The 11,790-nt window shown below is 36.7% G+C and overlaps 1 protein-coding gene across 1 annotated transcript; it reads right to left on the reverse strand.

Annotated features, from left to right (window-relative positions):
• Positions 1-2,963: 2,963 nt before the first annotated feature.
• Positions 2,964-4,835, reverse strand: LOC148855220 (nudix hydrolase 18, mitochondrial-like). Its single transcript, XM_088983970.1, has 5 exons — positions 4,344-4,835; positions 4,008-4,116; positions 3,808-3,891; positions 3,572-3,700; positions 2,964-3,481 (listed from the first exon to the last, which is right to left on the reverse strand). Exons 1-5 carry the CDS (start codon positions 4,424-4,426, stop codon positions 3,386-3,388), a joined length of 501 nt encoding a protein of 166 aa, XP_088840096.1. The 5' UTR covers positions 4,427-4,835; the 3' UTR covers positions 2,964-3,385.
• Between the last annotated feature and the right edge of the window lie 6,955 nt (positions 4,836-11,790).

Below are 11,790 nucleotides of genomic sequence, written 5' to 3' on the forward strand. Positions count from 1 at the left end.
CTTTCAGCTTAAAAGTCCAGACCACAAGGATCTTATGACCTTTCTAAAGGTTGTCACTGTTCTCAACACCATGACACACGTTGTTAAAGGAAAAAGGAGCTAGGTTAAAGGGGACTGACTTCTTTTGATACCAATGAACAGCGTATAAAGAACTGTAATCTTCACTTTACATCTTTTTCTCCATATCACTGGAAAGCTGATTGCATTTGCATAGACTGAAGCCTCATTTGCATGCTCAGCCAAAACTCTCCAACAGTCTATTTCAGACACGTGGGCCTGTTAAAACAGATTGAAGGCCTCTCTCCGGCTCTGCTAATGATCAATCCTTCTTTTTCCCATTTATGTCAACATTGGAGTCTCTTCGATTTCCATTGATTTGATGGAGAAGACTTGTCCTCGGAAAAGTAGGGTTGCATAATCAGGAGAAGCAGCTGTACAGCATTGAATCTGAATCAGAATCAGAATCAATCCATGCTTCTGCAGAAGATCCTTCTAGAAAGGAGGGGGGGGGGGGGGGTATAAAAGAATGTCTGGGTGAGATGATGAACTTCATACCGGATCTGGGTGAGTAGACAAGAGGATTAGGAGAAACAGGCCAAACTTGCTTTTAGTTAGTTCAGATGGTTGCTTGGTTGTAGATGCAAGTTTATATTATTGTGATCAACAAAGATCATAGAGCTGTTGGCTTGTTTTCTGATATTGGATTCGGTGCTCTCGAGACTATGTTAACACTCTTTGCATAGTTAATATTTGCCGTGCATTGGGAATATCTTCATACTTGTATATGTTTTTTTCATAGGAAGATATTTTCAATGCAAATCTGTAAGACTATGAATGCTATGAGCATGGTCTTGTGAGGATTAAATCCGATTTTTTGTTTTCTCGGCCCAATTTCTAGAACAAAGATATAAGAATCAGATCGAATCCAGAATTTTAGCATATTTTGTTGAATTTTAACATTATGAGATCATAGAAAAAGGTATAAATAATTTATTTTCGTCAATAAAATGTTATAGGAAAAATGGTGACAATAATTGGATTTTTTTTTTTTTATGAGACAAGAAGAGGGGCTACAACAGCGCAGGCCCACAGGGGTAACACGACCCAGAAGTCCAAACAGATAATTATACAATAATTATATTAGAAGGTTGAGTTGGTACATTGCAACTTGAGTGACAAAGGTTCAAATCTCCCAAACAGTTTCTCTGTGTATCAGCAAGAGTAAGCAAAAATGTCCTTCAAACGTTCATTGAATGTATTTTGGATCTGCTACTCACAAGATACTATAGCCTACATATAACAGTATAACCTCCATCAATGACAATATAAGCATGAAATATGTTTGAAAAGTGCACCATGCAATACTATCTTATAAGGCGAATTCCTATTGGGGATCCAACAATTTATCCTGATAACAGTTCACCAGAAAACCTTGCGTTTGGTGGTGGTCTGTGTTGCTTTCAAAGTCCAAAGTAAGGTTCAAATTGTTTCCGAGGGTCACCAAAATGCCAGTTTTTTGGATTTTGGAACTTCTTATGTTTTGGATTATAAAAAACAAGTATTTTAATCCTCTCTAAAAATATGAAGCTAAAAAGTTAAAAGAAATTAATGTATTGGGCCTAATGGCACATCGGGTGTATCAATACTTTCAATTAAACTTGCCAAAAAAAAAAAAAAAAAAACTGACAGAACGAGCCAACACAACCCAAAAAGTAGGTTAAGGTCCCCTATGAAGAGACCCAAACCAAAAGTGGGCGTAACCCAACCCGACCCAAAAACAATCGGGTTGGGTCGTGGATCACCTATTATCATACCAGCATTTTCAAAGCCGATGTAGATTCAAACAGTTGAACGTTTCAAACCATTTGAACCACCCATTAACTTGATAAAAAAATGAGATGATATAGACGGTTGAACCATTGACCCCTATGATTCATGGGCTAACCCTATTCTAAATATTCAATGTTCGAGTCTAGCCTTTGCTGGCCCAACCTAAAATTGGACCCGACCCCAAAAATCCCCTAAACCAACTCAATTAAACCCGATCGGACCAATTGCCAATAGACCTGTTCAAGGGTTAGGATTCAAGTTCAATTTTACGCTGTCTCAACCTGAACCCATTGAAATTTTGACAAAAACCAAACCCGAGCCCAGCTTATAAACACGTCTAATTGCCAAAATGAATTAAATAATCATGACACACTACAATGAGAGGGAAAGACAAGTAAAGGCTAGAAAGAGTAATATAAACTCATAAATGGATTAAGGAGGTATTTCGTACAATGGCATTGGGCCCATCCAGGTTGTCTTTGCATTTTGGTTTGATCAATATAAATTTGCAGACTTCAAATATTGTGAAAACATTTTGAATTGATAAATACAAATTAAATTAAATAGTTAAAGAAAACGCAAAACCACCGTAAGCGAAAGAAGTACTAATGGTAATGCAAATACATAGAGTGCAAAACCTTATATTATACTCATTGATTATTATGTTTCCCAAGCTTTTAATGATTTTGTTGGATCCTTTAATGTAATTATTTGATTATCAAATTGTGTGAATCACGTTATATTATCACACATTTGAAGCTCCTGTGTGCTACAGTAAAAAGAAAAATCACTTTTTTCTCTCTCTCGGTGATAACTGATAAGTCTTATCTGACTCGGTCCATGAATCTGTTTAGTTGTTGCATGTGTTTCCAAAAGCGTTCATGCATCAGCAGCATTCCCACTGAGTCATACAAAGTAATAGAAAACACGCTTGCACATGATAATAATGTTTACGAAGCACAGTAACCATAGACACGGAATCAGCACCAACCCCAAGTTAGAAATCCCCCACAACGTGTACACATAAAAGCAGTTGGAGATTTTCCCCCCTCCTTCCTATTTATCACAAGGCAGACTCAGAACCGCTGCAACATCAAAAAATTAATTATTATGTTTTTAATGACAATTTAAGGTTGTGATGGAATCACCCAATTTCATTTAATAAAAAAAAATTGGGTCGAATTATACAATTTGATGTTTTCTTTTCCCAGTAATCTTCGTGGATTTTTCCAAACCACTCAGCATGTACAATTTTGCTTCTCCTGTTCTCAGTCATAAGGATTCTTCTTTGGGAGAAGTACCAATCAGCCCAGATCAGAATTTACAAGGCCCAAAGTACAGGGGGAATGCATCCTGATCGTGCAGGATTAAGGGGAGAGGGCTAGTTGTAGGGGGGGGGGGGGCTGGAATTCAGAATTCTGCAATTCTGCATCGTGTGTTTCCGTACCTTTCCCCTCTTCTTTCCTCTGTTCTCCGTCTCTTTGTCATCGGTCTAAATATTTACAGTCAACTGCTGCCATCTCCTCATCTCCTGGATTAAATAACAAGGAAGAACTTAATTCCTTTTCTGTTGCAGACGAAGTACCAATTCCTCCAGAGCTTCAATCATCCAATCATGCGGGCAGGATTTTTTGGCTTCATCCACAGTCATCTGAACAGAACATTTCAACCCAAAATCAGTACTTCATTCATTTTGTTTGTTTCAAGCATTGAAATATCAAACACATTCCGTTGTACATACCCATTTTCTTTGGCGTACATTCTTCTCAGGCCAGGTGTCTAGTAGCTTCTTGACACGCAAAGGATACATATATCCCTCATAATCTGAACCAAACCTCTTGCTCTTAAATAACCATCTACCCAATCCTGTCTGCAACAAACGAAAAAAAGAGATTAGTTTTGCTTGTCCAGGAAAGCCAGGGATTTGCCAATGCCGAGAACATGATCAAACAGTAACCATGTCCAGTGGATACTAACCTCAATAGTGCCTGTCACACCGGCTTCCTCATATGTCTCTCGCTCAGCCGCTTGTACGACTGATTCATCTTGTTCCCAACCTCCCTGTTTAGCACAAAATCGATTGCACCATGTTAATGCAAGATTAAGATACAACCCATCACTCGCTTCAGACAGTAGAACAAACCCTTCAATTGTCTCAAATTTAGGGGTGTCAGTACCTTTGGAAACAGCATTATATGTCTCTTTTTCTGTGAGCTGATCATGAGAACCTCCAAATCGTTGACATCGGCATCATTGGAAGGATTATTGCATCTATATGGAATGCATCTGAACATAATTAAAAATGGAAATTACATTAATAATCATCTTTAAATAAGTTCAAATAAAAAAAAACAAGATATAGAATAATAGGTGAAGGGGGCAAAAATTTGTCCAATTTTGACAAATTCAGAAGTAAAGGTCGAAAACCTCGCAGCGGAGCACGAGATTCGTCCCTTGAAGCAGAGTAAGACCCATCAAGAAGGCATCAATAAAATCAAGAAACAGCGACTCACCCAACGACTTGGCGACGGCCGACCTCATCATAGCGCTGCAAATTTCTTCCGGTACGAGAAACCAAAACGTCCACAACAGCCATTTTTTATTCTCGAAGAAAGAATAAAACCTTACCCTTTCCCTTTCCTCTCTACTCGGAGACTTGAAGGAAAACCTCAACTCAACCCCTTCTCGTTTCAAACTTCAATAAATGAAAAAAAAGCTTGCTATCTGAAACTGAACAACAGTAATCCTCTGTCTCTCGCTTATCTGATCTGGGTTATGCTTCGCTTTTTCTTTTCTTGAAGAAAGACGCCTCCAGATATCGGAGCTAAAGTGCGAAACCAGAGAAGTGAACCGCAATCAACTGCCGAGGATAAGATATACAAAGCGCACCCAGCCCTATAAATAGCCATGATTGAAATGAAAAAAATATATAAAAAAGATAAGAAAAGAAAGCCGTGTAGGCTCTCACAAGTCACAAACCACTCGGTTCGTTCTACTGACGCGTTGGCGATTAATGTCGAAATGTTAGAGGATGTGAACCGAGTGGTGGCATGTTAGCTGCGTAGTCCCAGAAAAGTTGATGTGCCATGTGTGTGAGTTTTGTGTTAAGTACCAATACAAAATGTCCGCGTGTATGATACTGGGTCCCACGAAGTTGGGCACTGAGGCTTCTCACTTCGTCCTTCCTATACTAGTGGGATTCTTGTAGTTGATGTTGATTGGGTAGTCATAAATATATTTTGCCACATCGGATGCTCTGTCAGCAAATAAATATAAAAGAGAAAGAGTGCATCTTTATATGGTGATTGACATGGGTTTGCCGGACGGATGGCCTTGATGCTTTGTCTGTGTTTCGTGATGATTTGATGTGATAGATTTTGATGGAAACACAATACTGTTGAGTTGGATTTGTGCTTTTAAAGGGCCAAAGCTTGTACCCCAATTTTAGAGCTCGATGGCCAACTTAGGGGTGGTTCAGGTGGTACTTAGCTGGTTTGTTTCAGCGGAGAGATACGGATTGGATTCTTGCTACCACCGACCTTGGAGGTAAGTTATTACTATCTAACATCAAAATAAATAAATACTGCAGTTTTATGGGAAAGCTTATTTTTGGGTTTAAGTAATTCTATATTTTTATGGGTGCACCTTGAGTGAACCCAACCGAGCCCAGACCGATTCAATTCAAACATGGGTTGGGTTTTTAATTTTGGTCCTCGGGCTAAGTTCAGGCCCCAGACTTTGGGAATTTTATTTTTCGGATTAGACTTGGGTTTCGGTTTTGGCCTAGCCATTAAGCAGCTCAAACATGAACCAAGCCTGCCTCAACCTTGTCCCAACCTAAGTCTGACCTAACTATATATCTTGACACATACATATTTGCATAAATGCATATATACATGTGTAATTTTAAAACAGATTCGTTGATCAATCTAAGCTCGGTCTGGACTTGAGCCCAATCCGAATGCATTAGATTACGATATGGGCTGGACTCAAGTCGGAAAGGTAGGGCTTGATTTTGGATTCAATTCTAGCCTGGATCTTAGACCCAAATCTTAGGATTGGACCTGGATTGACCATAAACTCAATCTAACCCACCCAATTTGCACCTCTAACTTTTGGCTTTTTAGATTTTTACCAAATGGGATTTTACGACTTTTCTAAACTTCTTGGTTCATATAACACCAAAAATCACTTCCAAAAAATCACTCCCAAACAGGCAATTAGGCTTCATGGCCATTTGGAAGGGCTTTCATTTAATGGCTCCTAGTTTTGTAAGGTAGGGCCCGAATATGCTATACTTCGTAGAAAAAACAAAAAGCCCGAATTTGCTATATTTTGGTAGAAAAAACAAAAATCTTCTGAGTATACTTATTTTAGTTACTTCTTGAAAACAACCAAAGGAAAGCATATCAACATCTTGAATTCGGATTCAGATCCAAATTCGGATTAAAAACTCTAATTCGGATGGATTCCCCACATGTACATCCCCGTGTATTTGGCGCGCTTTATGGGGAGCCCATCCCAACTCCAATCTCTCACCTAAAAACAAGAAAGCAGCTCGATCAGAGCAATTTGTTTATTATGTTTTGGAGCTTAAAAACAATTTGACTTTTGATTATTTTGTTTTGAGAAGTAATTCTTACCAAAAGCTCATTTGCCAGAAAAAATGAGGACGAACAATAACTATATATAACATATGGTACTTAATGTATTGTTTATTTGAAGGGCGAAAGTATTGTGGAAATTCTATAATACTAACATTGAGTTCTGGTCTCTTGTATCAGTGATTGGGCCTGGATTAAGTTTTGATTTGGCAATGTCGAGCTGTATTGTTGAGTTAGAAACTATAAGTATAAATTGAAAAGGACTATAAAAGGAGAAGAATTAGAGTGTCTGGGTAAGTTTTATCCAGGAGGACACTCCGATGTTTAAGTCAATAAGGAGATTTTAGTGAGAATATATGAGAGTTCAAGAGCTTCTGTGCACATACCTTTAAAAGTGGTCCTAGGGTCTTTTTAAGCTATTTGAGGTTCAGGTGTCATCAGGCAATGTCTTTGAATCTTCTATGAAGCTATTTTATGCAAATTGGGGCGTGCTGGACTGTCAGTTGCTAGATTTGCGCGGCACTTATAGATCACCATCAAGTCTTGTGATATATGGTTACGGCGAGCTGTTCCTATGGTTGCGGTAACGATGTTCGTGCAGGCACGACATGCAGAACAGTTTTAGACGAGCTAGTGTTGTCGACGGGCCGAACTCACCCCAGCACGATTAGATACCTCATGTCAGTTGCCACATGTTGGTTTGTCAAGCTGTTTTATTGAGTTGGACACTGTATTTCCAACAACGTCCATATATTGATAAAAATGCCCCTCATCAATTTCAATGGGAAAATCTGTTATTGAATTAAGAACACTGAACAATTTGCATGCTGTTTCTTCTACAACATAATTGCTTAAATTTCAGTAATTAAAAGGTTTTATTAAGGAGTTTCACAAAATTTGTTAAGAATCTGCCTCCAGTTTTTGTTTCTTTCTTATTATTTTATCAAAATTAAGCATAAAAACTATAACTTTTATATTGATATTTGGGAAGAAAATTCTCTAGAAAAATCCAACTCTAACCCCTTCTTATTTTTTTTTAGAATATGATTTCTTATTCAAAAAATAAAAGTCAAATTGGAATTGTTGAAATAGGTACAGAAAAGATTCCAAGCCTGAAATCCCTTAAATGCAGGGAAATTATTTGTATATATAATAGGATTTTTAGGAATAAAATAATCACCGCAATTTCTCGGCTTCATCATTGAGCAATCAAGTAGGTCTCTAGTGGCAGAAATGTTGTCTGTCAAAATTTTCAGAAATAGAATTTTTTTAAGAGTTTGGATCCTTTGAAAGCAAAATCATTAACGCTATATTTGGTTTGAAGGAAAAAGTGGGAAAAGAAGAGAAAGACAGGAAAATTAATACTAGGTTTATAAAAATTTTCTTATCATTTCCTTCTTTCTCTTATATTTTACTTCAAACCAAACATAGTCTAAGAGAACGGTTTCTCATTGTACATCATTATCACGTCTTGTATAGCACCTTTTGGTTATACTTTTAAAATATTAGCAGAGTATTTGCTTTGAAAAGATCCCATCTTCCTTTTTAATATCCACTTTCAGCTCCTATTTCAGCTGTTACTAAGAATCACCAAGTCTAGTTGGGACCATTTTAAGTGAAGTTTAGTTGATTATCATCATCATGGAAATTTTAATTTCCTTTATCTAATTGTAATTGCATTGCAGCTATTTTTGTTTTACTCTATAAATGGTTTTTTATTTTTAAATTCATTTCTGAAAAACCATCCCCTAACTTGGGTTTCTATTCAACCAAATAGGGGAAATTAAAGAAATATGGAAATGTAAATCTTTCTAACACTAGGCTACAATTATAAATGGCTGACAAGAAATCAATTACTGGGATTAAAGAATGCATCAGACCATTGGACAACAAGAGCAGGTACAACTACCTACTTGTTGGGTCTTCCAAAGGCAGTCTTAATAACAGGACTAAAGTAATAAATACCTGCTTGGTGGTTTCTGGTTTCACTGATTTGTCTTTTTTTTTTTTTTCAATAGGACCCACAAATCGAATGGTCAGTTTGATAAAGTTAAGCCCACATTGTGTGGAATTAATTATAACTGATTTTGTCTTTTTATCCTTTTTGGTGGGATGCGGGGGAGGGGGTAGATTTTGAAAAAACAGGCGTCGTTTCAGTTTTTTCTGAAAATAAATCTTTTATAAATTGAAAACTTAGAAATAGAAAAAAAATGGAAGAATAAATCGTTTTTTTTTTCTGTTTTAGGTGGTGTTTGGTTTCATTATCATTGTCTATGAAAACGGCGTCACATTAGAGCCTCATCAGATTTTTTTAAAAAATGGAAGAAAATGTATTGGTATATACTGTTTATTTAGCCATTTTCTCAAAAAAAGGAAAAAGAATTTTTCCGTTTCTCAAAAATAATCATCTCAGAAAACATAATTTGTCACCTTATTTTTCTTTTCAAAATGTTTTCAAGTATAATGGCAGACGGATTTGGCATGGCACCATTTTCTTAAAAAACAGCAATGGAACTAGCACGTTAATTGGACAGGATTTGGTCCAATCCGGTCCAGTCCAATGTGAGTCCATTATAAATGGATTAGGTCCAATTCAATCCAATGAATGTTTTGAACCAATTTGGGCCAGTCCAATTCAATGTTTAGACTGTCCAATCTATTCAAATTCATTTCGATTTAGATTGGTTTCAATCCAAACCTGGTCCATTGACACATATATTCTTATCTTATATAAATGGATCAGATATTAGCTTAATCCAACCTAATCCAATAAAAATTTGTTACGGACAGATCAGGTCCAATCCAATCTAATAAATATTTTGGATCAGATTGGTATAATCTAATATGTCCAATCCGATCCAGTCCAATGTGAGTTCATTATAAATGGATTAGGTCCAATCCAATCCAATGAATGTTTTGAACCAATTTGGGCCAGTCCAATTCAATGTTTAGACTGTCCAATTTATTCAAATTCATTTCGATTTAGATTGGTTTCAATCCAAACCTGGTCCATTGACACATATATTCTTATCTTATATCAATGGATCAGATATTAGCTTAATCCAACCTAATCCAATAAAAATTTGTTACGAACAGATCAGGTCCAATCCAATCTAATAAATATTTTGGATCAGATTGGTATAATTTAATATGTCCAATCCAATCCAATCCAATGAATGTTTTGAACCAATTTGGGCCAGTCCAATTCAATGTTTAGACTGTCTAATCTATTCAAATTCATTTCGATTTAGATTGGTTTCAATCCAAACCTGGTCCATTGACACATATATTCTTATCTTATATCAATGGATCAGATATTAGCTTAATCCAACCTAATCCAATAAAAATTTGTTACGGACAGATCAGGTCCAATCCAATCTAATAAATATTTTGGATCAGATTGGTATAATCTAATATGTCCAATCCGATCCAGTCCAATGTGAGTTCATTATAAATGGATTAGGTCCAATCCAATCCAATGAATGTTTTGAACCAATTTGGGCCAGTCCAATTCAATGTTTAGACTGTCCAATTTATTCAAATTCATTTCGATTTAGATTGGTTTCAATCCAAACCTGGTCCATTGACACATATATTCTTATCTTATATCAATGGATCAGATATTAGCTTAATCCAACCTAATCCAATAAAAATTTGTTACGAACAGATCAGGTCCAATCCAATCTAATAAATATTTTGGATCAGATTGGTATAATCTAATATGTCTAATCAGTCCATCCAATTCGTCCAAATTGATTTGAGACTAGACAGGGTCCAATCCAAAACCGGTCCATTAACACCCTTAAATGGAACCAAACAAACTATGCATTGCCATCTCCTAATAAAACGGTACACCATAGCGCTGCCACTTTCGAAAAAACACAATCACCTTAATAAACAAATTCTATTAAAAATGAAAAATAACCCCCTAATAAAAAAACACCCGAAAGTGTCCTTCTAGATTCTCTAACTTTGAAACACATAAATTAGTCATTGGAACTACAACCCTAACTTCATCGCTCCCACCAATAAATAATTAAATAAAATAAATATGAAATTCATTAATACCCTACCAACTGATCACATGATACACATTGACCGCAAGTAAGGCTGGTTTGCATTGAGCCACTGACCCTATTGGCTTACCCAACCCGACTTACATTAAATTCAGAATTATTTAAACCTGACCAAGGCCGACCCACAACAGACTTGACTCGGCCAAACCCGTTACAAAGGGCCGGTTGCCATGAAGTTTCTTCCACGGCACATCATGCAATGTAATATGCATCAAATTTTCTCGTTTTGCTGCTGAATGGTGACAAATGGTTGTTAGTTCGAGATAAATCTTTTCTCAACCAGAAGATAAAAAATGTTATCCAATTGAGACCAATAGAGAGAAAAAAAAGAAAAGAAAAGAAAAGAAAAAGTTTACCGTCGCCTCATTGGAAGGGAATAGGCCGGTTCGCCCTATGCTTTGAACTGGTCGACTCACGTGGAGTGGAAAGAAAACGCGGCAGCGCCCGCCCATAGAGATTGTTTAATTAACCTGGACGTCTGATGTATTCTTCTTCAACTCGTCATCAGCAACTCGTTAAAATAAAAACCAAAATACCAAACAGTCTACAAGCAAATAATGAATTGGGTTGGGTAGAAGAGAAGTCCTTTTCTTCTATTTGTTGCCGTCCATGTGAACACTTGCGAAAAATATGACATCAATTTGGACATAACTACCATAACAACTATAACCACCACGTGTCAACTTGCGAGGTCATTGCATTATTGATCTCAAATTAATGGTCGGTTAGAGATACTGAAAAACAATCAATTAATTACTTTGATATCATCTGATACCATGTTGAAAGATAAAAGTAATTGAACGAATGATAATTCTATACAATGGAGTGGGCTTAAAACTTCTTGAGGGACCCCGATTTGAAGCAAAAATCCTTTTTCCATCATGTAATCCCACTCAGATCCTACTGTGTAAAAAAACAAGAAAATTATTTTAGTGATTGGGATGTGTGATTTTGAAATTACTAGAGTCTAGAGCATTGCTTGAGAGCCACACGTTACTTGTAGTTAGCTTTACATGTGGAGCGCCGTAAGATGCTTTCGGAAGTAATCAATTAATTAACCATGACTTGTGAAGTCTCCTCCAATATTTCTACAAATCCCACGGTACCACAGTTCCCACGGCGCTGACAAACCGAAAACACAATACAGTTGCTTTAAGAGTGAACTAACAACATTGAAAGACTCATTCTTCAATCTTTCCGTTATTTATATGAAGAAACAAGGCTTAGCCTTTGGCTTTTCGGCCGCAAAAAAGAGTGCAATTCAAGGATTTTGCATTGTT

The sequence above is a fragment of the Nelumbo lutea genome, chromosome 4, assembly GCF_056320005.1.
Source record: "Nelumbo lutea isolate HS-2025 chromosome 4, American lotus-T2T, whole genome shotgun sequence".
NCBI classification, from domain to species: domain Eukaryota; kingdom Viridiplantae; phylum Streptophyta; class Magnoliopsida; order Proteales; family Nelumbonaceae; genus Nelumbo; species Nelumbo lutea.